This window comes from Gopherus flavomarginatus, chromosome 4 (genome assembly GCF_025201925.1).
Source record: "Gopherus flavomarginatus isolate rGopFla2 chromosome 4, rGopFla2.mat.asm, whole genome shotgun sequence".
NCBI lineage: Eukaryota > Metazoa > Chordata > Testudines > Testudinidae > Gopherus > Gopherus flavomarginatus.
This window is the reverse complement of record NC_066620.1, coordinates 58218738-58246349: the sequence shown is the minus strand read 5'-3', so window position 1 is coordinate 58246349 and position 27612 is coordinate 58218738. Positions and strand designations below refer to the sequence as shown.

The window sequence follows — 27612 nt, the reverse complement described above, 5'->3', positions numbered from 1 at the left end:
AATTCTGCTCTCAGTTTTTCATGGTGTAAATGGAAAGTACCTCCATAAAGTCAGGGAAGTTACACCAGATTTGGGCCATTATAAATGAGAGCAAAATTTGTCTGAGTGGGTTTAATTACCATCCAGTATTTTGAGCCAAGGGGAGGGGATGCTGCCGCTAGACAGGAAAGGGCATCTGCTCAGGGAAAGGCTGATACTGTTAACTAGAAGGCCGAAGGAGAAACACCAATCCAGACTAGAGGGTTATTGCCACTAACCAAAGGAGGGGCAGTGCTCCTAGCCAGAGGGTAAGGGACACATGGTTCTCCCAGCCAGAGGTGGTGAGGGAGGGAAGAGATCACAACACCACTGTACTGGGTAGGTTGAAGACAATCCTGTCCACCCCCCTCTCCCTTTCTATGAACACTCTGCAGAGTTAGTAGTCAGCTCACTGAACCAGGCCTTTGTCGCCAGAAGCGTTTCTCTGAGCTGCTTTCTGATTTACAACAGAGTTCTTCTCAGTAAGAGATGAGAGCCTTCGGACAACTGCCATTCTGAGCCACTCGGTTGCCTCTCTTTCTCTTTTTCCACTTCATAGCCAGCTGAGTTGCATCTCTGCCTTTACTTGACTGTGGCCAAAGGCCAGGGTAAAGCAATAACAAAGGCAGAACATGCTCTGTCTTGACCCAGGTCTGCAGTGACAAACACAGGTGACAGCAGCAGTCTCAAAGCGCTGACTCAGGCCCTTCAGCACATACTTTCAGCAGCGGCCAAGCACTATCGGAACAACACAACTTTCATTCAAACAGCTGCTCACTGCCCTGACAGAAAGGTTAGGACCTGGGAAAAACCAAATGGCGGTGCCATGTAGGGAAAGAATCAGCTGTACATAACAACTCTGTTAGTCTGCTTAGCTATACAATTTGTGCTTGTTCTGAAAGTCACTGGGCAGCAAAATGCACATCTACTAATAGGAACTATGTGATGGTAAGAGGGGTGCTTTGCATTTTTCACTGTCACAATCTTGGGATGATTGTTTCACACAAGTGATGGAAAGATCATTACTATTATTTAACTATTATATATGACAGTAGAAAGTTAGAAGCCTCCCCCAAGATCAGAGCCCCACTGTGCTAGGCACTGTACATACACATGGTTAGAGACAGGGACAGCTCTGAAGAACTTCCAATCTCGGCAGACAGAGTGAGAGAAAGTCTGTGTTGTTATCCCCGTTTCACAGGTGGGATGTTGAAGCACTGAGAGAGTGAGGGCTTGTCTAGACAAAGTGCGCAGAATGCTGGAGTATAAATCTACCTCGCACTAGCCTGCCGCACAAGAAGTACATGTGTGGACCCTGCCCCCCGCAGTTCCCCAGTGCACTTTGATCTACTGCCGTTCCAAAGCAAAGGAGGTCAGTGAACACTAGGGAATTTTTAGTGCATGATAGCAGGGTCCACACAGACAGTGAGTGTGCAGCAGACTAGTGCAAGGTGGATTTACACTTCAGCTTACCACGACCTATCAATTCATCTAGTCAAACCCTAAGGAGCTTACCAGAGATCACACAGGAAGCCTGTGGCAAAGCAGAAACACGAAATATGAGGCTCTATGTTCCTGAACCTGTGAGACTCAGTTTGTATAAATGCTGCATCGGTGGTAGTCCAGGGAAGCACATCAACCAGCCTTGCACACATTTACACAAACCTGAACCTCCCCTTCACTTTGGTGCATGGATCACAAGGGAGAGATCAGGCCCTGGCTCCACGAGCAGATGCTTTAGGTTTGATTTTTCCTCTCCCTTCACTTCATTTTCACTTTCTTTTCTAGCAAGCTCTGAAGGCTCTTTGATTTAAGCCTTCTCTGCTCTGCAAGAGCCTCAATCCAGCCAGCATTGCCTCAGATAAAAAACAGAGGGCCTGATCCTGCCGTCAGTTTGTATGAAGAATTCCCATTGGCTTCAATGGGAGTTCCACAGGGGGGATTACCCATTCATTGGGTCACTCCTTCATTCCCTCCTCAACACACACAAAATATTAGGCTAAGGCGAGAAGGAGGGACTCAGACATATTGTGCCATAAATCTGAGTTATTGTGCTGATTATTAGGTGTAGAGGATTATTTCATAGACAACTCCATGGATCTAGCCTGTAATTAGCTAAATCCAAAATAGGATGGTGGTTTGGAAATGATCTGAGTCTGAGAGACTTAAGTGTGTGGAGACCTAAACTCATCATTTACCACCTACCTATTCCAGATCTCCGTGGATCCTAAAATGTAAGGTCAGTAGATAACCACAGCCTAAAGGAGGAGGTAAACTAATGGCCAGCACAGGAGCAGACTTTTCCTTCCCTTTAAAAATAGATGCGCAAGGAGAGGCAGAGAGCTAGATTTTCAGAATTAAGCATGCAGAAATTCACAGCACCTAGTTTGTGTGTGCAAGCATTGTGGCTTCCTGCATGTCTGTGCAGCGCCTTGCACATCTTACAAGTAGTACAGCAGTACAGTGAACCACACTAATAATCCTCTTTAATAACCACAAGTGGCCAGGAGTTCAGTTTCATGTCTCATGAGAAAGAAAGATGAGCCCCTTCTCTGTGGTGGAAGGTGGCAGCTTTGAAATAGTGCACAGCAACTCTATGCAGCTGGTCTGACAGGAGAACCCAATGAGAAGACGCAAACTAGTTGAGAAATACAGCCAGGTTGGACTCTATTCAAACAAATATCACACACACACACACACACACACACACACACACACACACACACACACACACACACACACACACACGTTATTAAGACTGCAAAGTCAAGCAATCAGAGGAAATTAGGAAATGCCAGAATGAAGGTTGCCCAAGCCCAAGCATATGCCTTATGATACTGTCTTTAATAATTACATGATCACATACTGTATTTTACACAGGATTGGGACTCAATCAATGCACAAGATGGACAAGCGCTCACTTAATGAGCTGTAGTAGGTTGTCATCCTGTATGTAAACCAGCATTAGCAGGGTATGAGCCACTCTGCCAGTGGGTTTCACAGATATTTCCTGACATTTCCAGTTCCATCCATCTGAGCCCCCCCAGGCCTCCACTCTTGCCCCCAATGTCCATGTTCCCCATCCTCACTGTCTCCCAGTCCTGATCTCCCTACCCAGGCTCTTCTTCCAACCTCAGTGCCCTCCACCCCAGCTTCCTGTCACAGTCTCCTTGCCCAGCCAGTCCCAGTTCTTGCCCTGCACACCAACTCTTTGTCAGCTTAGTCTCCACTCCCCATCCTCTCCTTCCCCATGCCTCACTCAGTTCTCAGTCCCAGTATCCTTGTCCAGCCAATCCCATTTTGGCAAAGTTATAAACAGCTGAAGGCAGGGTCTTACGATGGGAAGTATATGGCAACCTTAATATTAGATGGCACTAACCAGCTCCATCTATCATTATGGGTCTTATTCTGCTCCAGAGTAAATCAGGATTAAAACTGCTGAAGTGAATGGAGTTACACCAGTGTAAATGGGAGGTGAACTAGGCCCTAAGTATTGTAACATTCATGCAATAAACCTGTGTAGAGCACACTGAAGCACTGATATTTTGGACCAATTTCCAACTCCCAACTGAGGTCAATGGGAGCTGAGCACTTGCACACAGGCCTGAATTTAGCCAACCATGTCCAATTTATTGCTCTGCTGTTACAACACCCCTCATTTACAAGAATTGCATTTATCTTCCCTGATAGTTGAGGCTGTGAGACAACTGGTAACCAATGAGAATAAACCCTGTTGCATACCTGGTTTTGTTCTAACAGGCCTTGCAGATGCATAGCTCCTAAAATGGGAGATGAGGGGGGGCATGACATGACTAGAAATGCAATGGGGGGAGGAGGGTCTCATGTGGCTGAGTCTCAGCTGATTATGTTTATCAATTAAGTATTAATGTTAATGCAGTCTATCTGAGTGGATGTGTGTAACGGCTTACATTGTAATTAAGCAAAGCAGTATCACTAATGGTATGAATCCACATTAAATTACCAATAGTCCCCAGCATCTTGTCAAATCCTTTTATAATAGCCTTAGAAAATAACATTCTGAGCTGGCAAGAAGCCAGCCAGTCTGCATGGCAATAGTTAAGAATCTTGAGTGTTTATGGCCCTTTTCAAAAAAGCTTTACTGAATGCTTCCCCCTACACCCTCCCCAACTCTGTTCCTGGGAGTATTAAAAGCAGCACCTTGACTCAATCCGCCATATAAACATCCTGTTGCCCTCATACAACCTGATATTGTCTTCCTCCCAGGATGAGATGCTGAATAAGAAGTGACAATCACAGCTCCTGGCCAGAGAAAAACAGGAAGTGTCTGAGTTGTACAACCCTTTTAAACATTGTCCTACCTGTTTTACTCCTTGAATGAAATGTGAAATGTCTTTCCTTTCCCCTCTTATGTAACCTCTTCTGACCCAGAAGGATGATTCATCTAGCAATACTATTGCCTGAAGTTGTTCTGAGACTACATAAGGCACTGGGCTTAGGTGGAAGACACATTTGTGACTTGGACCAACCATGCTGCAGGTCTCTTAAAAACATAATGATATTGGCCCAAAGGCCTTGCCCTCAGACTCTTTTCTGATGGCCCCTGAGTGAAATGAGCTTGGTAGCATCAGGCCAGATGCTAGTGGACAAGTGTCCACATCTCCACCTGCTACTTTTGGCCCTGGAAATAAGCACAGAGAAAGGAGCTCAAAGAACGGGCTGATTCCTCAGCACTGCAGCCTGGCTAACTCACTCAGAAACAAAGTTGCTTCCCAAAGCCCCCTGAGTTTTGCCCATAGTGCCACGCTTCCTTCAAGGGCTCCACCTCCATTTGGTGGAGCCAGGCAGTAGAGAACCCAGGAATTCTGGTACCCAGTCCATCGCTTTATGACTGTATCCTTTCTTGATACAGAAAAAAGATTCTTCCCATCTAGAATGCCACTCTTGGAAGAGGGCTATTTATATATCGCCATTTCTTTGGAGCGACTGATGATACAAAGAACTTGGCAGCATTTTCTGTTCTAGAGCATTCAACAATTAGATCTCAAATCCCGGTTTCCAAGTGCCGGCCTCCCAAAAAGAAACAGGAGAAAAAATAGGTTTCCGATCTGCTCCTCCTTCAGGCAGCAGGGTAAAAATATCCCTTGATGAATTGGATGGTATTTGCCATCACATAATAAAGTTCACATTCCCATAAACAGACACCAACACACTCTGCCCTCCTCCACCCACACACAATCCACAAAAGCCATTTTAAGAAGGATTCCAGTGCAGCTTTGTCTGTTACATGCAGTGCAGAACAATAGCCCAGGATTTGCATATTCTTTGTAAAAGTCTTGATATGTAGGAGGAACTCTTGGGACCAAAAATGAGAGTGGTCATTGACACACAAAAATATCTTGGAATGGGGTTAGGTGTCAATGAGCAAAACAGAATCTAGCCCAAATAGTTACCATGTAGTCATCTTTGGGGCCAAATCCTGCAGTCCTCTCTCAGGCGAAGCTGCTGCTGCTTTTTCTTTTGAGGTAGGGAAGCAGTGTTATCACATGCATTTCATTGGGAGTTTTGCCTAAATCAAGAGTACAGGATGTAGCCCTTAATGAGGTGCATTGTCAGATAAGTACCGGATGCACTCTCCAGTATCAGCCATTGTATGTTTGCAATGAACCACACTCTGTGTGTACATTGTCCTTTCTTGGCTGAGTTAAATGCTGGTAATGGATGCTGCATAGACACACTTTACGCCTGGAGTCCTCTAGTCATCTATTTGGAAGTTTCAGGGGAGCAGGGGAGCAGCTATGTGAATTTTCCCACACAATGACCTCACAGTGCATCTCAGCTGTGTCGTGGAGGGTCCACCTCCAGGGGTGCTGATGCAGTCTTCATGCCCCACTCAGTCCATGGCCGCCAGGCCAAGTCAACAAACCAGGAGGCCTGTTGTGGGGACGAAGCTGTTTACAAGGACTCTGGCTGGCTAGGAGAAAGACTGAGACTGAGACCATCAGACTCATTTTACACAGGCCACTGACCTAGTTAGTAACGCCACGTTGTCCTGTTAATCCATTTTTGAGGGGTCTTGAAATTCATCCCCGCCTCAGCGCTAAGGCCAGCACTGGGTCAGAGACAAAGTGACTTGCGCCTCCCCTATTCAGGGGCTTCTCAGTGGTGAGGAAGGGGCAGTTGCTCCCCTGGTGTGGATCAGAGCTGTCTTAATTTGTACCCTTACCTGGAATAGCCCCTGTGGGCCTTGCAGGAGTGGTAAAATGCCATGGTGCAGGATGCCCAGGCCATGCGCCTTCCCTGCCTCAGTCTGCTCCCTGCATGACCCCAGCCTACTGCAGAGTGCCCCAGGCACCAGAGGCTCCTGAGGGGGGCGCTGAGCTTGTCCCTGGGAGTGGGCTTTTAGCATTACTGTCCCTAGTTGCACTGGCTATGCTGGTGCCTATCAGCCTCAGCACAGAGGTCAATTCCCTACTTTGCTTCAAACCAGCCAGACTTCAGAAGCATTCATTTCGAACATTATAATCTGAACCCTCATGTGCCAAGAGTTTGCTGTCCCCAGCACACTTGCTGCCAGAAACAGATGCCGTGAAACTGGGGCCAGACTTGCAGAATCTGTCTGTGGGCACCACCGGTAAATCCCTACTAGGCCATGTAGTCTAGCTCTGCTAGTTCAGCATATTCACAAGCCATGAGAGGGGACAGGACTGGAGCACACGATGGTCCAACGATTCGCTCATTGGCCTTATAGCTCCTGGGAGGCAGGGCATTGCTAACCAGCAGATGTTAGAGCAGCCTTTGGACTGTTCTTACTGTTGGCAGGGGATAGGCCAGATCCAAGAGCAGGGCAGGAAGAAAAGGATGGCTGCTTGTTCAGCTCAGGCCTGGCTGGGGCTTGAGCCCTATGTCTCCGTTACAGGTCTGTGTGAGGACAGGGTTGTATAGAGGTAAGATCATATTGTTCAAGTCCATCTGAGACACAGAACGATCATGTTGGCAGAGCGCTATTGCCAGCATCTGTCATACAATAGCTGCTTCTCACTGCCCCAGCACCGGCCAGCAGACAACACACACAAAAACCACATTTAGGTTCAACCTATTGGCAACCTCTAGTGGCCGTAGTGCAAAACTGCAGGCAGGGTCTAGCTGAATCAAACAGCTTTTGAAATACGTTTATTACACTAGATTAACAAACATGAATCTGAATTTGTGTCGTAATCCTGTTGATGAGAGCCCAGAGACATTTACTCAGCAGAAACAATAAAGCCCCTCACTGAACTCAGTCAGCTCTTTTGATTCACAGCATAATGCTGCTTGTCATCTCTTTGGGGGGTTTTCACTGTACATCAAACCTTGAATACACAGTAGATATAGTTTGCTTATTTCTCATGTTTAGCTTTAGGCTGCCAAAGTTTTATAGACATCACTTTCTTGAAATTAATGTACAAAGGTGGAATACATTTATTTTTCAGCCAGAGACTGTCTCTTCGCTTTTATCTCATGACTTTACCCTGATCAGCCCTGATAAAAATATATTACCCTGTTTCATAGCAGCAGCTCACTTGTAACCCTGTTTGGAATGGCAGAGTTTGGATCAATCCTGTAGAATATGAGAGCATTTTTTAAACAAAGGAGGAGGTGCCATCCAGGTTCCGGTGACAAATGCGTAATAGAGGGAATTCGCCTCACTCTCTTCTGGCCCATCTATTTATTAAACATTTGCTACTGATTAGCAAGAGGTGTTATGTAGCCTACAGGATAGCACACTGGGCTGGGACTCAGGAGACCTGGGCTCTATTGCTGACTCTGACACTGACCTGCTGAGTGACTTTGGGCACATCACTTCACTACTCTGTGCCTCTGTTTCCCCATCTGTAAAATGGGGATAACTATAGTGACCTCCCTTGTTAAGCGCTTTGAGCTCTATGGAGGAAATGTGCTTGATATTATTATTTCCCCTTCATTTGATTCCAGGCATCATCCTCTCCAACAGCATGGAGAAAATAGTTTGTTTCTGTTACCTTCAGGACTGGATCACTCTCTTGCACCGCCATACTGGCTGGACTGTACACTGAATGTTTGATTCCTTACCATGGTTTTGCAACCAGATGCAAAGTTCCATGCCTGTCCTCCACTAGAAAGCGACCAAAGGAACCCATGCTGCTGCTGCTTGGGTAATCTAGTCCCTTTGAGGTCCAAACCCAGGCGCTATTCAAACTGTGTTTCTGTGGGCAATGGTTATAAAATTAGCCCACTACTTCTCTGCATCCCCTGCTGAAAGTTCACCTGTGACTCTGACCTCTTTAGTGCAGTCCTCTGTTGAATTTGTCAGTGCACATGCCGGGGGGTATGCACAGTGGCAGTACTGTATGGGCAGGAATGCTCAGTCCTTGTCTTAGAAATGAGGCCCTGACGCTGAGGGGTGCTCACTGCCTGGCTTCCTCTGTAACACCAGCATACTGTCACGAAAGAATGTTGCCAATGACATTTCTCAGCAACTGCCCAAAATTCCCATCTGAACCCCATGAGCTCATTGAGACCCAGCTGGCTCCTACACCCACAGCCATTACTACAAACTCATCTAACCTAAACATTTATTTATATTGCAGCAGGAAAGGGTCTGTGTTATAAATAACCACATTCTATTCTCTGTTCTCCAGCAGGCACTCAGAAGAATCTGCAATGATTTCTCATGTCTGAAGCCCCCTCTGGTGGAAATATAGAGCTTAACTGCCTGTAGAAATTACAAGGAAACATACAAGATAGGGAAGGTTAGGTGCAGGTTCTGTGCAGCTGGCATGAATGTTCACCATTCCTTCACATGAGACCAGAGTAAGCAAAATGCCCTCTGGGTTTCAGCTTCCTATTTCTACGAGGTTCTTGTGTAACAAAACACTTTTACACACAAAAATATCCCTCCCACAGACTTGCTACCATGCTGCTAGTTCCATAACAGCCACACAACCCGGCATACCAATCACTACATAGGACATTTTGCTATCAGTCTCGAGCTCCCTCCCTCCCTTCCCTGGCTAATAGAAAGTAGCCCCTTTTTCCTGCCTTTAAGTAGCATGGACTCATTGGGTACAGAGGCTAACTAAGCTAAACTGCAACCAATTCCTTCCCATGGAAGAGTGCCTCCCTGAGCTGAAAACTTGTCAGCATGGCTAGGCCTCTCCCAGGAGGCAACATGGCTGCAGGGCTATATGCCATGGATGGAAGCCCCTGGCAAGGAGCACATCTCTGCATGAAGAGAAGGTTAAAAAATACTGATTTTTTACAGCCTTTGTTAACATAAAGATTCATCAGGCACCATCAAATTGGGCCGGAGCAAATCATAGGACTGGAAGGGACCTCGAAAGGACATCTAGTCCAGTACCCTGCACTCATAGCAGGACTACTAAGTATTATCTAGACCATCTCTGTCAGGTGCTTGTATAACCTCCCTAGGCAATTTCCAGTGACAGAGATTCCACAACCTCCCTAGGCAATTTATTCCAGTGCCTAATCACCCTGACAGTAGGAAGTTTTTCTTAATGTCCGACCTAAAGCTCACTTGCTGCAATTTAAGCCCATTGCTTCTTGTCCTATCCTCAGAGGGTAAGGAGAACCCTGTGGACTCCTGGTTGAGCACTGCCACCCTAGATGCCACAGTAGGACAAATAATGATAACATCGCAAGGTGAAAAACAAAACAAAAGCTATTGAGCAGAGTGCCTCAGAATGATCCCATAGGGGGGACCAGACAGGGCTACCCTCTGCCTAATTTCCCTTAGGAATTACGAGGTCATTTCCTTGGTTTGATGGCACTATATCTGCTTGTATACTATTATTTGTATTACCAGAGTGCTTAGGAGCCCTAGTCAGAGACCAGGCCCCCACTGTGCTAGGCAATGTACAAAAAGAACAAAAAGACAGTTCAGAGGGCAAAGAGTTTACAGTCTACATAGAAGACAAGAGACAGCAGCCGGCTAAAGATAGACACAGGTAGAAGACTCCACTGTGTAACCTTTCTGTGGGAATTATTTTCCCCCAGAGGTTTCTCTGACACTGGGGACGGCTATCCGTGAGCTGCGCTGTTGGACAAACAGTACTTTAACCCTGCTCCTGAGTAAACACACAGAGAAATGTTCTCTTGCCTTTATGTCGGGCCCATGCCTGCTCTTGGCTGTCGTTGTCCGCTCCTGGTGGGGCAGCTCAGAGATGCCCAAGATGCGGTTCCTCCTCCGCCTGCTCACCTTGGCTCTGCTTTGCTGCCTTTCCCTCTTGTGGTGGGGGCATTTTCTCAGGAGTCTCCCTCCCCAGCGAAGAGGTAATGTTTGCCTGTTCACAGTGATGCAGGACAGGTCAGAAAAGCTTTGAACATTATTTTCTATTGTCCTTTAAACACCCCAATCTGCCCAGTTTGGTGATGACTGAAATTTGTTACCAGCCGGCAGCTCTTTTATGGCTTTTGTGAAATGAACTGGTGGTTTTCTGTCCAGTTCTTAGTGGACAAATGTCTGCATCATGAAAGACACCCCCCACAACTGGCATTATTGGCCCCTTGTCATCAGCAGAGATGCCAGGGACTGACTAGGCCACAAAGACTGAACTACCCCCTTTCAGCCCTGTACCTCAGGAGCCTGATTCTTTGCTGCACTCCTCCTTGTACAGTCATTTATATCAGTACATGGTGAGAGCAGTGTGGGGATTAAACACTAGCATTCCTTGTGATCACATTGAAAATCCACTTTGCACTGGGGTAGATGACTGCACACAGTGGAGGAGGATGGAGGATCAGGCTCCATAGTTTCCAGTCAGATGGAAGAATATTGGTGGGACAATGTGGGAGGGTGGGGAAAAGGTTGCACTCCTTCTGTACTTCATACCTCTTCAGTGGATGAAGAGATGAATTCTTTCTTCCAGAGTTGTCAGTCCAGCACCAAATTCGGCAGACACCATCCGTTTGAAATGTAGTCAGTCAAAAGAAGTTACAAATAATTCCAGACACCAATTGTGTCCCTGAATCCCTTGCTCCCTGTCTTTCCAATGGGTCTTTCCTAGTTTTAAAGTGTCTTCACTTCCCTGTTGCTGTATGAAAGATCCACCCAAACAACATTGGAATTGGCAAACTATCCAACTATCCAGGGGAAACTGACTATCCCCTAAGAGCTGCCAGATGCATATAGGAACAACTGATAAAATAGAGACTAAGTCTTTTTCTCTAGTCTCTTTTAGCTAGAATAGACATATGAGGAGGGCTACTGGTTTTGGGGGGCAGTTATTAGTGTCATTGTTCAGGCTTTATTTTTAGCAATTTTTGAGTTGTATGTAGGTGTCCAAAAATCAGGGGGGATTGAGGCTTTCTCTTTGTATATACTGTAATGAGTAATGTATATCGTATACATTATGTGTAGTACATACTGTAATGAGTAATTTCTTTGTAATATTCCCTAGTGTGCTTTAATATAGTATTGTTGCTGTTTCAAACAGCACTATGTCAAATTGGAGTCGGAAACCTTTAGTGCACAACAGCAGAGTCTACATGAGCCAAATAATACACAATGTGTTCATGTGCTGTAGAAATTACACCCCGAGGTTCATATTATTGCTCTGTGTAGAGAAATCCTTAGATAAAAGTAACCATTTCTGGTGTTTTTCCAGTGTTTATTGGATAAACACCATTTTCTTCCTTTCTTTCTTTTTTTAAATTAGATGTGTTTTATCAATGCTTATCAGTTAAAACTGAAAATCAGAAGCCTGCCATATGAGTTACCTGTAACAATAGTGAGGAAAACATACCTAACACTCCAGCATTAGTGTGAGTTTTAAGCTGATGGAGTCCCCTTCATTTTAGAAATCAAATTAGAAAAAGTAAGGAGTGAAATTAAATTTTGCCAAATTAACAGCAACCATCACAAAAAAGGACTGGGCAGTTGCTTTTAAAAAAAAATGATTGCAGTAATATTTTCAAAAGTGCCTAAGTGACTTAAGAGCTTAAGTCATTTGAGGGGGAATTTAGGAGCCTCTTTCTTTTTTTTTTAAATGACAAGCTCCTAAGCCACTTTTGGAAATGTTACCTCTAGTCTTTAATTAATATCTCATGATTTAACATACCTTTGATAGCTCCTGAGTCCATAATGTGTTCTGATATTAATAATCAACTCAAAAGAGTTTATCATGGGGTATGTTCTAACTCACAAATCAACTTACCATTCCTATGGTTTTTATAATGTGTCTTACTCTTTTTGCTAGTTTTTAAACCCATCTCAACTAAAACCTGGAATCCTTACACAGGCAAAACTTCTTTAGGCCAAATCCAGATTGTTATTCGTGTTGACACTTAAGATAAAATCTTGCTTAGCTTAAGGCTTGCCTCGGAGCAGGAGTCCCATGATGTTTTGCAGTTAAGATAAAGATGTCTAAAGAAGTATAGAATTTTCTTCTTCAAGCTTACGTCTACCTAACTCTGTAAGCGTCTACATTAAAATGTCTCTTCCGCCAATGTAAGTCGCCCACTACACCAACTTTATAACTCTACCTCCGTGAGCGGCGTGGCACTTAAGTCAATGTGGTTAGGTCGATTCAGTGTCCACGGAGACATTGTGTTGCTTACATTGCCTGTCCCACACCATAGTGTAGAATCCTGCAGCACTGGTATGGGTGGAGAATGTTGCCCTAGGTTTCCTTATGTAGCTGTCTTGTGGGAATAATGCCCAGTATCCAAATGCCGTTTTGCAGGTGATCTGGAAGCAGACATGAAGGATGATTTACCTTTGACATTGGACACCCTCCTCCATGTTCAACAGCTCAGGAAAAAGACACTGAGGTCCTTCTGCAGCAAAACTGCTAAAGTCACCAAGCTTCCAGCCAGCCAGCAACAAGCAGCCAAGGTGCTTTCAAGGATCGCGGTGAGCACCAAGCTGGATTTCCTGTATTGCCAAGTGCCAGCAATTGGGCTGGAAATCTGGGAATGGCTTTTGGAGGTGCTAGAGGAGAAAGCAGATGTGACACTGGAGATGCCAGTTCGCCAGGCCCAGCAGCATGGTCTACAGAAGCGACTCAGTGAGTACAACTTGACAGCAATGGAGGCTATGCTGAGATCCTACACCAAAGTGCTGTTCGTCAGGGACCCTTTCCAGAGACTCATCTCGGCTTACATGCAGAGACTGGCAGATGGCTTAACTTTCAAAGAATTCATCCAGAGCATTTTAAACAGGGGACCCCAGAATGCCAGCCTGGAGTGGAAGCCACTGGTCAGCCTGTGCCGGCCATGCCTCATCCAGTATGACTACGTGATGATGTTTGGCTTCCTCAACAGGGAAGTGTGTCACCTAATGCGTCGCATGGGGCTGCCAATGGACTTCCACCTGCCTGAGTTCACAGACTCGCAGATCCGGAGCACTTATAGCTGGCTATCAGAGCAGTTACTCAGCGAGCTGTCACTCAAAGAAAGGCAGCAGCTGGTCCACTTCTATCGCCGGGACTTTGCTGCCTTCCAGTTTTCTAGCAGTTTGCTTTGGGACCTCCCCAGTACTGAAGGGAGCAAGTAATTAGGAGAACAATTACAGAGAGTAGCCATCCAATGACAGTCCTCAAATATGATAAGGACTATTATAAAGAAGGTGATGATCAATTGTTCTCCCTGTCCACTGAAGGTAGGACAAGAAGTAATGGGCTTAGTCTGCAGGGAAGGAGATTTAAGTTAAATATTAGGAAAAACTTTCTAACAATAAAGGTAATTAATGTCTGGAACAAGCTTCCAAAGGAGGGTGTGGAACACCCAACATTGGAAGTTTTTAAAGACAGGTTGGACAAACACCTGTGAGGGATGGTCTAGGTTTACTTGGTCCTGCCTTAGCGTAGGCAGCTGGACCTAATGACCTCTCGAGGTCCCTTCCAGTTCTATATTTCTATGATTCTGTTATTCTAAAAGCAAATGCTTCACAATTCAAGCTAATCACCAGCTGGAGTCAGGAAAAACCCTCCCTCCATGGTACATTGCAGTATAGTTGTCCAAGTGCACCACGCAGGGCCGCATCTTCCAAAGATGAGTCTAGTACAGACCACTGTCAAAGACAGGATACTAAACTAGACTGATCATTGCCCTGTTTTTAAATACTGCAGTGACAGAGGCTCTAGAAATGCATAGGACAGATTGTGATGGAGTAGGGGCTATCTGTGTGGGGGATGGGAGAGCCGGGGATTACTTTAGGTGAGGGACAAGTGCTCAGCCTGTAACCTGAGCCAGGGAGCAGGGAGGAGTGCCAACACCTTTGTCCGGGAAGGTGGACAAAAGAAGTGGCCGACTGGAGGGAGTGGAGTTCAGTTTCGGTTTTGGGCTGGGTGATTGGAATTCAGGGAATCCTATGCTGGGATCCAAGCACCCTGAACCCCCAGATGGACTCGATTGAGGGGTCCTGGTTGTGCCTCCAAGCTCTGCTATAACCTGCATTCCTGTTGTCCAATAAACCTTCTGTTTTACTGGCTGGGTGAGAGTCAATGTGAGTCCCAGGAAGAGGTGTGCAGGACCGGACTCCCCCACACTCCGTGACACAGATAGATAGGTGTATTTTGATGTAGCACTTCCTATGATTCTTGAGGACTTTTTCCATGAGAAAGCCCATTAAGGACAAGACAACTTTAAGAAAAAACAGTATTTCACGGAGCAGGTTTGCTTAGAGACCACAACAAAGCACAGGCAGTCGCATCTCCATCAACATCATTCCTTCAGCAATCTTCTGTGCCCCAGCGGAGTCCTGAATACCCCCCCACCCGTTTCATTTCCCAGATTCTACCCACCTTTGGGATTGGAAGCGTCTCCCTTTACAGCCTGTAATCATATCCCCACCATACACACATGCCCCAACAAGAAGGGAGTCTGCAAAATAAGCAAAACAACTTGTTCTAGAAAAAATAGAGGCAACATCTAAACTGTGAGGCCCTCTGTGGGGAAAATGCTGACCGTGTTTCCATTCCTGGCATGTCCTGAAGAAGGCCTTGCACTAACCATAGCTTTGCTCTATCTGTTCTACCATTACCAGTTTCCATTTTCATGGGCTCATATCCCTGCTGCTGCATTGGCCAACAGAGCAGACTGGCCCAGAGAGACATGCTCCTTCAGGTGGCACAGTGGTTGCTGTCCCTAGGAACTCTGGGAAGCATTGTGCGTCCTTTCATGGTTCTGGGCTTAATGGGCAAAAATCTCAGTGAGTAGGATCTGTAAGTGCTCACCATTTCACTTTGCTAGGTTACAGATATGTTGTACAGATGAACTACAGTTATTGATATATTACTGTATATTCTATCTTGTCTCAGCCAACTTGACATAACATGTTGAGATGAATAAAGCATCAGCGCTTACCTTAATAAGTGCTTTTCATAACAACACAGCTAAGTGGCTACTATAAACCTCTCTCTGCATAATGTGCACTTCTTGATTGAACATGAAAAGCAAGGGCTCTTAAGGAGAGGCTTTAAAGGAGTGTGACCTCTCTCCAAGAGTACTGGAGTGCAGGTTACCATATTGTGCTAGAGCTACATGGATATTTATGCTCATTATTGGCTCTGAGACGAAGAACTTGTAACAAGTGTGTGGCTGCCCATATGAAAACATGATCAACTGCTAAACTGCAGCAATGCAGCGCGGGAAACTTTTTCTGCTTGTGAGGTACTGAGTGCCCTCAATTGCTTCTGAGGTCAATGGGACATTATGTAGTTTAATTAATAAACACGTCAACCACTGAGCTTTTGAAATGGACAATGCTATTGAAGCACAAAACAGTGAGGCAATGTTGCCTAATGGATAGGGCACAGGCCTGGTACTCAGGAGACCTGATTGCTATTCCTAGCTCTGCCGCTGACCTGCTGGATGATTGTGCTTCAGCTTCTCATCTGTGAAATGGGGATAATCATACTGACTCCTTTGTAGACTGCTTTGAGCTCTATTGTTGAAAAGTGCTATATATGAGCTTGGTATTACTAAAATGTCATTACAAATCTGTTAAAATGTCCATTATTAATGCACTATCTTCTAGAATAACATTTATAAATGTTTATTTTGCAGTCATGTCCAGTTAATGCAGAATTTCATACACATTCATGTGACAAAGGTACCGACAACAACAGTGCTAATTAAACGAATACATGCAGTGTTGTTGTGGCTGGGTATAAATGCAAATATTTGTAATAAAAAATGACATTGTAAAGTGAGCACTGCACACTTTGTATTCTGTGTTGTAACAGAAATCAATGTATTTGAAAATGTAGAAAAACATCCAAAAATATTTAACACATTTCAATTGGAATACTGTTGTTTAACAGTGTGATTAATCACGCTTAATTTTTTCTAATTGTTATTAATTTTTTTGAGTTAATCATGAGTTAATGGCAATTAATCAACAGCCCTAGTAAATTTCCTTTTTTTCAGACAGGCTATATGACAGTCTGTGACATACTAGGGTACAGTCCCGACTAATGTGTGGCTGTGTCACCCCTGCCTTGGAACTTTGGGTGCCTTACAATGCCTTGCTGACATAGCTCCCACTTGGGCCACTCGTAAACAGCCTTCCAGCATGAAAGCCACACCCTGAGTATCTCTGTGCAACTACAGCCTGGCAGCCGCACTTGGATTACACTCTGGTTCTTGCCAGCCTGGGTTATATTGTGGGGTGACCCCAACACACCCTCAGTCTTAGATTTCCCCCCAGAAATGTATGTCTTGTACTAACCAGCCCTCTCCTGCAAGTTACATTAAGTCTGTTATTTCTTTAAAAGGAATAATATGTCACTCTTTATTTCAAGCAGTTATTTAGACACTTCAATTTAAACACACTGGATCAGATAAAACAATGAAAGAAGTTTATTAACTATAAAGAAAGATATTTTAAGTGAATACAAAATTTTAAGTGCGACATAAAAGTCAGAAATGGTTACAAGAAAAATAAAGATAAAATGCAACTCATGCCTAACTTAACAAACTATATTAAATTCAAAGCAAAGTTTTCTCACCACATGCCTTCAACAGTCTTACTTGCCAAACCACTAAGGTCAGGATACCTCTTCCCACAGTTCAACCAATGTTTCCTTTGTTGCTTTGGGTTCAGTGAATGTGATGGGCAAGAAGAGAGATTGGAGTTTTTATAGTTTTTATAGTTTCAGTCCTTCTCTGGAAAAACATTTCCAGCTGGGTACCAGAAGACAAAAAGTCTAGGTGGAAGGATGTTCTTGCTGCTTTTTCCTCACCTATTTAAGCTTCCTTTGTTTCTCCTTCCTGCTTACTGTTTATTGATTAAATGCAAATTAAGTAGAGTACACATTCCTTTGTTTAAGACTGGCCTGTTTGCCAGTCTCAGTTTGGAACATGTGTTAATAATACTATACAGTGAAATCTTATAGCTTCACACACAATGTCACCATACTTATTTCATCAGGATGATACTGATCAGCAAATTATGAGTTTTCAAATAATACTTTCAAGGCATATTTTGTACAAAAATTATTACAATTGGAAGTAGCATGTGAACATGGGGGCATATTCTGTCACTGAGCCATAACGTTTTGAGCTGAATTTTAGATATAAATATTTTTAAATGTCTAGCCTAGAAACTTGGTAAACTGCGTGCAAGCAAACAATATGCGTTCTGCTATACATAAATGTAAATGTATATACCTAAGAACAAAGAATGTAGGATATAGTTACAGAATGGGCGATTCTATTCTGGGAAGCAGTGACCCTGAAAAAGATTTGGGGGTCATGGTGGATAATCAGCTAAACACAGGCTCCCAACATGGCGTTGTGGCCAAAAAAGCTAATGCCATCCTGGGATTCATAAACAGGGAAATCTCGTGTAGGAGTAGAGAGGTTATTTTACCTCTCTATTTGGCACTGGTGTGACTGCTACTAGAATACGATGTCCAGTTCTGGCACCCACAGTTCAAAAAGATTGCTGATAAATCGGAAATGGTTCAGAGACGAGCCACAGGAATGATTAGAAAACATGCCTTATAGTGATAAGCTCAATGAACTCAATTTATTTAGCTTAACAAAGAGAAGTTAAGGGTGACTTGATTACAGTCTGTAAGTACCTACATTGGGAACAAACATTTAGTAATGGGCTCTGCGATCTAGCAGAGAAAGGTAAAATACAATCCAATGGCTGGAAATTAAAGCTAGACAAATTCACACTGGAAATAAGGCATAAATTCTTGACAGAAAGGATAATTAACCATTGGAACGAACAATTTACCAAGGATCATGGTGGATTTTCCATCACTGACAATTTTTAAATCAAGATGGGATGTTTTTCTAAAAGCTCTGCTCTAGAAATCATTTTGGGAAAGTTCTCTGGCCTGTGTTATACAGGAAGTCAGATTAGATGATCACAATGTTTTTTTCTGGCTTTGGAATCTATGAATCAATCAGTGCAGCCATTTAAATGTCATAAAACAGAGACCAAATTCCAACCAGCTGTAAGTGGGCAACACTCCATTTAAGTCAACGAAGTAATATCTGCTTACGCCAGCTCCGATCAGTGACTTCAAAGTGCAAATAGGAAAAAAGGCCATTTTGACTGGATTTAGCACATCCAAGTCCTCCCCAGTTTTACACATCTCAGAGTTTTATAATCATACTTAACAAAAATAAATGTTTTTACAAGCAAGCTTGTCGTAATCATTTCTCTGATTCTTGCAACAAACTTAAATCCTTGTAAGGTTTTTCAATTACACAGACAACAAAGCCATCAGTTTACTCTTCATTTACATTTCCATCCTAGCAATAACCTGCCATCAATACCTTTTCCTCATGAAATTGATGATTCAACAATTAGATTATAGAGCTTCATGAATCAATGGATGAGACACATGAATATAGATTTGTTTTCTGCTACAGAGTTTTTCTTTTTGGTTCCCTGGGGTAAAACCATCTTCACGAACAGACCTTATTCCTTAAACTTCCCATTTATACCCTCACGGACCATGGCTTAAAGGTCTCGGATTTGGCAGATGGACACTGTAAAAAATGAATACAAAAAGTTAAATTGACTGATGGCAGCAACAAATTGGAGGCATACACTGAATTCTTAATGTAGGCAGACTGACCAGATTGTTACCATTTGTGGAAGGTGGGCTTCATACTGTTGAATATCTAAGCTTAGAATCCCCATCAGACAGAGTACAGCAGGGGTACCCAATGCGGGTGCCCATGAGTGCCATCAAAATGTGCCCACGTCCTGGTTGGCGGTTGAGCATCGGTGGCATTTTGGCAGCGACACCTCTGGATGATGCCGCTTGGCACTGACAAGAGGCGTCTCCACCGAAATGCCGCCGAAATTCAGCGGCATTTCAGCAGATGCTCGACCGCTGCCACGGTCCTTCATCTGGTGCCCGCCAATGAAAAGGTTGGAGTCCACTGAAATACAGGATCTGTATCACATAGAACTATCAATGAGAGAACTGCAACAGTTCTGGTTCAGAGGCCGGATGACAAATATGCTGGGCATAATCCTGATATCCTGACACAGAGCTGGATGCTGCTCATCTCATCCACAAGACAAGTAGTAAGGCATGAACAAGGCAAGAAGGATTTGTCCCATAGTGTTTGCCCTTAACTACAATGGGGTTTATATTTGAGTAATGACCAATGCCCCAGTCTTGCAACTGACTGCACGTGGACAGATGCCTGCACAAAACCCCATTAAAGTCAATGGGGCTCCACTGAGATGCAGGGGTCCACCTGCATACACTCCTACTGACTGTAATGGAGCATTGCAAGGAAGCAGGGTCAATGCAGGTTCAGGGCCCGTATGAAGACTTTAAGATAGGCCCACAGATGATCAGAAGACTGGAGAGGTCATAATATTCAATGATGGTGATCAAAGCAGAAAGCACAAAGGCAGGCCTTAGCGGTACTCCTCCATTCTAGTATGGAGACCAACAATGTTAACGATAGACTTGCTAGATGCACTAATGTTTGGGAGGCACTCAGAAATAAGGGTGAGGAGCACCATGGAGATGCCAATGAATCATTTAATCTATGCCTTTGTATTACAGTAAGCTGGAGTCCCTAGGAGTTGCCCTATTCACATTGGTTAGTAGAGCCTGGGAGCAAGCTGAAGTTGAGACACTGTTGCAATTTGTTCTAGCCTGAGCCCCTGTTTTATTAATTAGATTGGAGAGAGAGCTGTGCAGAGAGCTGGCTTCTAAATTTGTTAGAATGCTGTTTTGAGCTCTGTTACTTTGAGAAAACTTTCTCTCTGTTTAATAAAAGCAGTGTAGTCTTCTGAGAAGGAAATCCAAGTGGCTGCTTTAGGATTCTTCAGTACACAGTAAGAATTTCCTCTCAACCCTATAATGCAGATAAATAGAAGGAAGAGTTTATGGGAGCCTTTCCCCCACTCTCCAGGTTCAGCACATGCAATATGGTCTAATAAGAAGATTATTCAGTTAGAGAGACCAGATGGGTGAGGTCATATCTTTTATTGGACCAGCTTCTGTTGGTTAGTGAGACAGGCTTGCGAGCCACACAGAGCTCTTCTTCAGGTCTGGGAAAGGTAATCCCAGCACCACAGCAAAATGAAAGATGGAAAAGATCATTCAGCATAAGTAGTTAGCACACATTGTAAAAGGGACCATTCAAAGCAGAGTGGCCCATTAACACCTCTGCAGTTATAGGACAAAAAGGAGTTAGTGGGTTACAGATCGTTGTAATAAGCCATAAATCCAGTGTCTCTGTTCAGTCCATGATTAGAGTAGTTACTCACTAAGAGAAGTCGGTCCAATAAAAGATATTACCTGACCCACATTGGCTCTCTAATATCCTGGGACCCACACAGCTACAACTACACTGCATACAAGATTCTTCAATACCCACTGTATCTTGTGCTCAATATTGAGCTGTTACTTAACAGGAAATCCAAACCCTCGTATGAAAGATTGTATATATACATTATGCACACACACACTCTTTAAAATTGTACCGATGCTGTTATCATTCCTTTAAATTAAAAATGAAAATATTTCTAAAAATCTATTTTTCATTGTTTATGCTACATATTTTTCACACTTCACTCAGTATAGATGGCATGCAGTGTAGTTGTAGCTGTGTTGGTCCCAGGAGATTGGAGAGCAAGGTAGATGAGGTAATATCTTTTATTAAACCAATTTCTGTTGGTGAGAGAAACAAGCTTTCAAGTCACATAGGGCTGAGGAAGAGCTGTATGTGTCTCAAAAGCTTGTCTCTCTCACCAACAGAAACTGACCCAATAAAAGGTATTACCCCATCCACCTTGGCTTTCGATATAGGCTGGTCAGTTTCATTTCCTGCTTAAATCCAGGGTCAATACTGAGTTCTGTTGCATTAACACTGTGGTGTAGGGGTTGGGTTTACAACACAGCAGAAAAATGTATAAATTAAGGAGATAAAACCTGCATTCATTGACAAGGTTTCCATCCATACTAAATTTTGCAATGTCTGTTCCCTGCCATGAAATTTTATTCTGTGGGTGAGCGGTATCCTGAATTAGGCGGATAATGTCCATTTAACATACTGAAGTCACAATACCACATTGTATGGAGGTCCTTCTTGTAATGGAAGCTCTCCATAAGCAGCTGATGTTTGGATTTGCATCTCTCTTTCAATAGCATCAGACCATTGGACACAATAGAAAGCTGCTATCGCTATTAAATGTCTGAATCTGATCACGCGATCTGCCCCACAGTGACTCATCTACAACCTGGGATGGGATAGTGTTGTTGAATCGGATCATGGAACGTTATGAAACCGAGAAAGCCTAAATACTGTACCAATTTGGTGAACATGTCGACACAGGCATTGCGGATCCTCTCTGGGGTGGCAGGGCTGTCTAGTCTGAATGGCCCTGTCAGGCCAGATTCTGCCCTTGCAGCGAAGATGGCATCTTTAATGGCATAAAACACAGAGGCAGACAGGAACAGGGGAGGCTCACCAACAGCCTGGACAGATAGAACACACGAGAGAATCAGACTGACCCCAAACAGACTCATCGTAGTCTGGATTATGGGTCTATTGGAGGGAGAGGAGGAGCTAGCAGAGGTCATTAGCTGTTCAGCTTACTCTTGACTTCCTTCCTCCTTTCCTGCTAACAGCATGAGTACATGATCATGATTAACATTAATAGACAAAAAATAGCCTTACTGGTTTGCAAGCACGTTTCCCTGGGGCCAGGGAGAAGGAGATGAGTGAGGAGACAGACAAGGTATTAACAAATATTTAGATAATGATGTTCTGGGGTCTCTTTGTGTGCCCCATTGAACTGACAGTAAACTGGACACTCGTTGAACCTGTGCTAGGGTCATATGTCAAGCTGCATACCGCTCAGTCCTAACAATATGACCAGCTAAAGAGAACAAAGATGATCTGCGATGGCAACAGCTGAAGAAAATTTACAATAAATTATTAACCCCTTATGGCGAGGGACCCTGCAACCCCGAAGGAAAAACAGCACTCTGCAACCAATGGGAAAAAAAGATAATGGAACTATAATAAATCTGTGTGGGAGTGACACTTTTGTAAATCTGTAGCTTGACAGTGGTTTCTATGCTGCGTACCACAGTTGCTCAGAGCTTTCAGAACAACAGGAGGAACAGAACTCAGAACACCTGCGCCGAAAGCACAGGCTACGTGAGCTAAAGAAGAATCTTTATTAGTGTTAGCAGTATAGGGTCTAGGACACAGGTGAGCAGTTCAGATTCTCTCCAGTACAGGGCAGTGGTGATAACATATTAGTCATTTCATCATTATATCTTTTAATATGGGTATTATCATTCATATTAACAATTACTGGTAGAAGGAATGCAAACAAACCGATTATAAGATGAACAGCTAATCAAAAGGCTGTGAGCTCTTCAAAGCCGAATACACCATTAACCTTCTCATTACTGTAAATGTGGTCTCTTTGCACAACACTGTTATCAAGTACAGCTTCCACGGAAATAAGGATTAGTAGAGGGCATATGGATGCCAGGAGGATACCTTGGATGAATAAATTGCTTTGCTGTTTGGACAGTCCCGGAGAAGAGAGACATAGAACTCTGTTGGGATGTCTCCAAACGCTGGGATCTTGTACATTCCAGGCCCTCGGGTATACAAATCTCCTTCAGGGGAATAGCGCAACTCCTCCAGGGTAAAGAGCCCAAGGCCTTGGATAAATGCTCCCTCTACCTACAAAAGAAAGAAAGACTAGATCACATTCTTCTTTGGGCTCTTTCATACAAAAAAGCAATGATCAGTCCAAATGGGACTGTCCTGGCCAAATTCCCATATGGATAATTACATTCTGTGTCCTAACATTTCACTTGCATTTGCAAAATGAGGAGGTGCTAGGCAGCTGCAGGGGCCTGCCTGAGAGCTCTGGGAGCCCTCACCACCCATGGGGGCTTGATGCTCCAGGGTTCCCCCCTCGCCCCCAGTTCTGAGCTGAGAGGTACCCCCACCACCAGATGCTGGGAGCTGCGGGGTTCCCCTCACCCGCAGCTGCTTGGAGCATCCAGTGCCCATGGCAGCAAGGAGCTACGGGGGTCTCCAGCCTCCTGCGACAGCCAGGAGCTGCATGGTGCCCCCTGCTACCTGTGGAGGCCAGAAACTCCAGGATCCCCCACCACCTGGGATCTCTGGGGGTTCCCTGCTGGCAGCTGGGGGCTGCAGGGTATGCCACTGCCCATGGCAGCTGGGAGCTGCAGGATACCCACGCCACCTCAGAGCTTGGGGGCCCCGCTGCCTTGGGTGGTGGGGATACCTTGCAGCTCCTGGCCGCCCCAGGCAGTGATGGGACTCTGAAGCTCTGAAGTCATGTTGGCCTTCAGAAGTCACGGATTCCTTGGCTTCCATGACCTCCATGATAAAATCATAGCCTTACTCAGTACTGCTAGTTACTGAAAAGTGTTACTGTGGGCTTGTTACTGTACAGAAGACAGAGGAAAACTCAGTCCCTGCTCAGGGAGCTCACAAGCTAAACTATTAATTCAGGTTTTAATACAGCTCCCAGCACCACTTGGGTATCTGAGCATGTTGGGCACTGATCCTGCAATCCTTACTGATGTAAGTACTCTTTACTCACACCAAACACTCCCATTGATTTTAACTGGACTACACACTGGGGTAAAAACTGCAGGATTGGGGCTTAAATTAGCCATCATACATTGCAGACACAAAACATGCCAGATGAGGATCCAATCTTCATGCAGTGCAAATCTTCTCTTCCCCCCAAACCCAATATGTTCACTTTCTCTAAATTCATTCCTCACTTGGGCTGAGGTGCAGAAAAAAACATCAGTGTGGTGATAACTGAAGGCCACATAGGAGTCTTAATAAACAATACCAAACAAGAGGATATTTCCCCCCTCCCCCAACAACCCTGTGTCTATTCCTGCTCCAATTTTGGTGGTCAGTTATTTCTCATCAGCCAGCCCAATATGCTTCTCTGTTTATACTTGCAGGGCTATGTTTGCAAAGTTATGGCCCGTAGAGAGAAGAACAGGAGAGGTGATCTAGAAATGGCCCAGAGCAGCATAATTTCCTGACCAAACAAAATGAGGTTGAATCGGTGACAGTAACACTTACTTGTCCTATATCTATGGCTGGGTTCAGGCTGGTGCCAACATCCATTACTATGTCCGTGCGAAGGTTCTGAAAGTTACCGGAAGTAAAGAATAAATAAGCACAGAGAATAACTGATCATTGAGCCACTGTGACTTTACACTTTTTAGTTAAGATATCCAACACTATCCACATTTTGGCCAGCATTTCTGTTTTCACATATATATGTGTATGGCATATAAGGACTTCTCACTCCCCATGGGTCATACGTTAAACAAAGCTGATTGTTGTCTTTAAATTTAATATTGAGCTTGAAACCAAATTCAGTCCTGGGGTAACTCAGATGAAGGCAATCAATTTTTCTCAGAGATTTGTTTGACCCATTATCCAGGATGCCAGTGATCAGTGCTTTGTATCTGAACACAACAAATGAAATCGATGTCAGGTTCAACCAAGCATTTTTTAATAAAAATTTCCCAGTCCTACTTTTCATGAATAACTCAATTCTCTAATCTTTTACTGCTGCTTTGGGCTTACATAGTGCTGGCACCTTTGATTTAACAACCTCAAATGGTTCTGCCAGGCTTGTAATACACTTGTGAGGTAGATAATTCTTACTACATTATACCAGCTTTACATACGGTTACACTGAGGAACAGAAAAGTTAAGAAATTTGCTCTGGGTCACAGTGAGTCAATGGCATAGCTGGAAATAGCCTAACTCCCAGTCTTTGATCTAACCACTAGGCAATGTTTTCATCACTTTAACTACATAGGGTTTTTTAATCATCTACCCCACTCACCTTATGGTCACCTGTCAGGCAGTCTATCTCAACCTCGGAGCAAGCAACCCCATAAGAGAAGTAATTGAAAGGACTTCCTTCATTTTTCTCATAGTCATACCAAATGTCAGGAGTTCTTAACAGAAAGAAAACAAAACATTTCTGATTGCATGAACAGCCAAAATAAATAAGTTACCTCCGAACCATTTTGGTCTTCATAAAATTGTATTTTCTTATACTTCATCCATTTTCCCTCTGTGTAGACTAGATATGCAGAAAGTAAAAAAAATAAGGAAATCCGAGGCTATCCTGCACTTCATAAACATAGTAAGACTCCGTGAAGGATTTTTATCAATCAGTTGTTTCTCTGGAACAAACATTTATAATGCTCACATACAGTCTCAATCCCAAGATTCCAATATTAAATACTTTATGCAAGGCATAAATTTGTGCATGTCCCAGAACCAGTTAAATTCTGTGCTGACGTGAAATGGAGCCAAAGAATAAGACTGAGTTGTGGAGCGATTCATTTTTCTGAAGTAGTTCACAGCAAATCCTGTGTTATGCAGCTGTGACCGTTTATGTAAATACTGGTGTTTTGTCAAACACCAACGAAGCCACTTGGCTCGGAGACAAATGCATTTCAAAGATGAAATAGAAATTGGCTCACATCATACATTTCAGTCCCATGTATCTATTGTCAATATCAAGTTTAATGTTTTGTGATGAGTCCTATGCCTTTTATAATGATGGGGTTGGGTTTGCCTCTGACATTAAGGCTGATTGATGGGAGAAATGTTTCATTTTAGAGCTACATAAGAACCAGCATTAAAAAGAAAAACTGTGTTTTTAAAATATGAGAATGAAATTGAAAACAATGGAAACAGCTCATGCACTGGAGGCCAGAATGTGGCTTTATTTAATTGACTGCCTCATCTAGTACCATTCTGAAAGCAACAATGATCCTTTTGGAGGTTTTCCTAAGGGGCAGATTGTGACCCCTTCTCCACTGGGCATGGAAAATCTAAAAGGCAATGAAAATCAGCATTCTTCTAATCTTAAGGGAAGGCAGAAAGCTGTGAGCCAATTGCCTTGCAGACCCCTGGGTCAGATTCACTTATATCTCTTTAAATCTGAACTAACTCCACTGAAGTCAACAGAGTTACTTCAGGTTTATAATAATGAAAATGAGATCTGAACGTGGCCCTACACTTGTCTCAGAGCTATGCTCCACCAATGACTTATCTTCCCTAGCTCAGGAGCATGCTTGAGAGTAGAGGTGTGGCTGATGGATGGGCTGCTACAAGCATCCCTCAGCTGACTCTGACCATGTAGGCCAGGACGTGCAACTGCTGAGACGCCGACTGCAGCCTTCACCGGCCGTAATAGCTGCAGAACAGCTTCATGGCCTGAGAGGAGAGTAATTATCCACACAGTGATCATCATGGAATGCTCCTGCACATAGACTATGTGACTAGGCAAAAGTATTACTGCACTACCCCAGCTTTAATACTCACTCACCTATAAAATCCTGTGGCTGACAGGCTAACACAGTTAACATAGGCTGCTCCCACCTGACAAAGTAAGCAGGTTTTTAAAAAGTTAGTATTATTAAACTAATTCTTGTACAATAACCTTCTGAGAATGCATTCTGAGGAAGCCTGTGGCCCACATACTCAATAGGGCAGTGTTTCCCAAACTTGGGACACCGTTTGTGTGGGGAAAGCCCCTGGCGGGCCGAGCCGGTTTGTTTACCTGCTGCGTGCACAGGTCTGGCCGATCGCGGCTCCCACTGGCTGTAGTTCGCCGCTCCAGGCCAATGGGAGCTGCTGGAAGCACCGGGCAGTACACCCCTCAGCCCACGCCACTTCCCACAGCTCCCGTTGGCCTGGAGCAGTGAACCGCGGCCACTGGAAGCCACGATCGGCCGGACCTGCAAACGCGGCAGGTAAACAAACCAGCCCAGCTTGCTAGGGGCTTTCCCTACACAAGCAGCATCTCAAGTTTGGGAAACACTTTAATAGGGGATGACGGTCACAGTAGAGCAGAGTGAAGAATTGATTTTTTGGGAGCCAAATATCCTCCAATTTCTTGATTTTTTTCATCTTTCTTGGAAGGTCTGCACAATGGTAAAAATATCCCTAAGCACAGGAGACTTGGAACTTGGAATCTGGCTGGGCGATTAACACATGGAGGTATTTCAACTTCAGTAATCCTTGACAATACAATACAAGATGTGCCCATTCTTTAGATGTTGGAGAAAGGAAACTATTGTCCAC

The 27612-nt window shown here is 44.1% G+C and overlaps 1 protein-coding gene across 4 annotated transcripts in view; it reads right to left on the bottom strand.

The window, feature by feature from the left end:
- Positions 1-16816: 16816 nt before the first annotated feature.
- XDH (xanthine dehydrogenase) overlaps positions 16817-27612 on the bottom strand; it is an 855537-nt gene continuing 844741 nt past the window's right edge. For 3 of the 4 annotated variants that reach the window (XM_050948429.1, XM_050948427.1, XM_050948428.1), the window contains 6 exons: positions 26855-26907; positions 25355-25469; positions 24577-24642; positions 22990-23178; positions 21783-21950; positions 16817-18990 (listed from right to left, as the gene is read on the bottom strand). In XM_050948429.1, coding sequence (XP_050804386.1) covers positions 18940-18990; positions 21783-21950; positions 22990-23178; positions 24577-24642; positions 25355-25469; positions 26855-26907 — 642 coding nt within the window. In that variant the 3' untranslated portion in view covers positions 16817-18939. Of the gene's footprint in view, positions 18991-21782; positions 21951-22989; positions 23179-24576; positions 24643-25354; positions 25470-26854; positions 26908-27612 lie in introns of those variants that run through there. The other variant, XM_050948430.1, reaches the window with a different exon arrangement.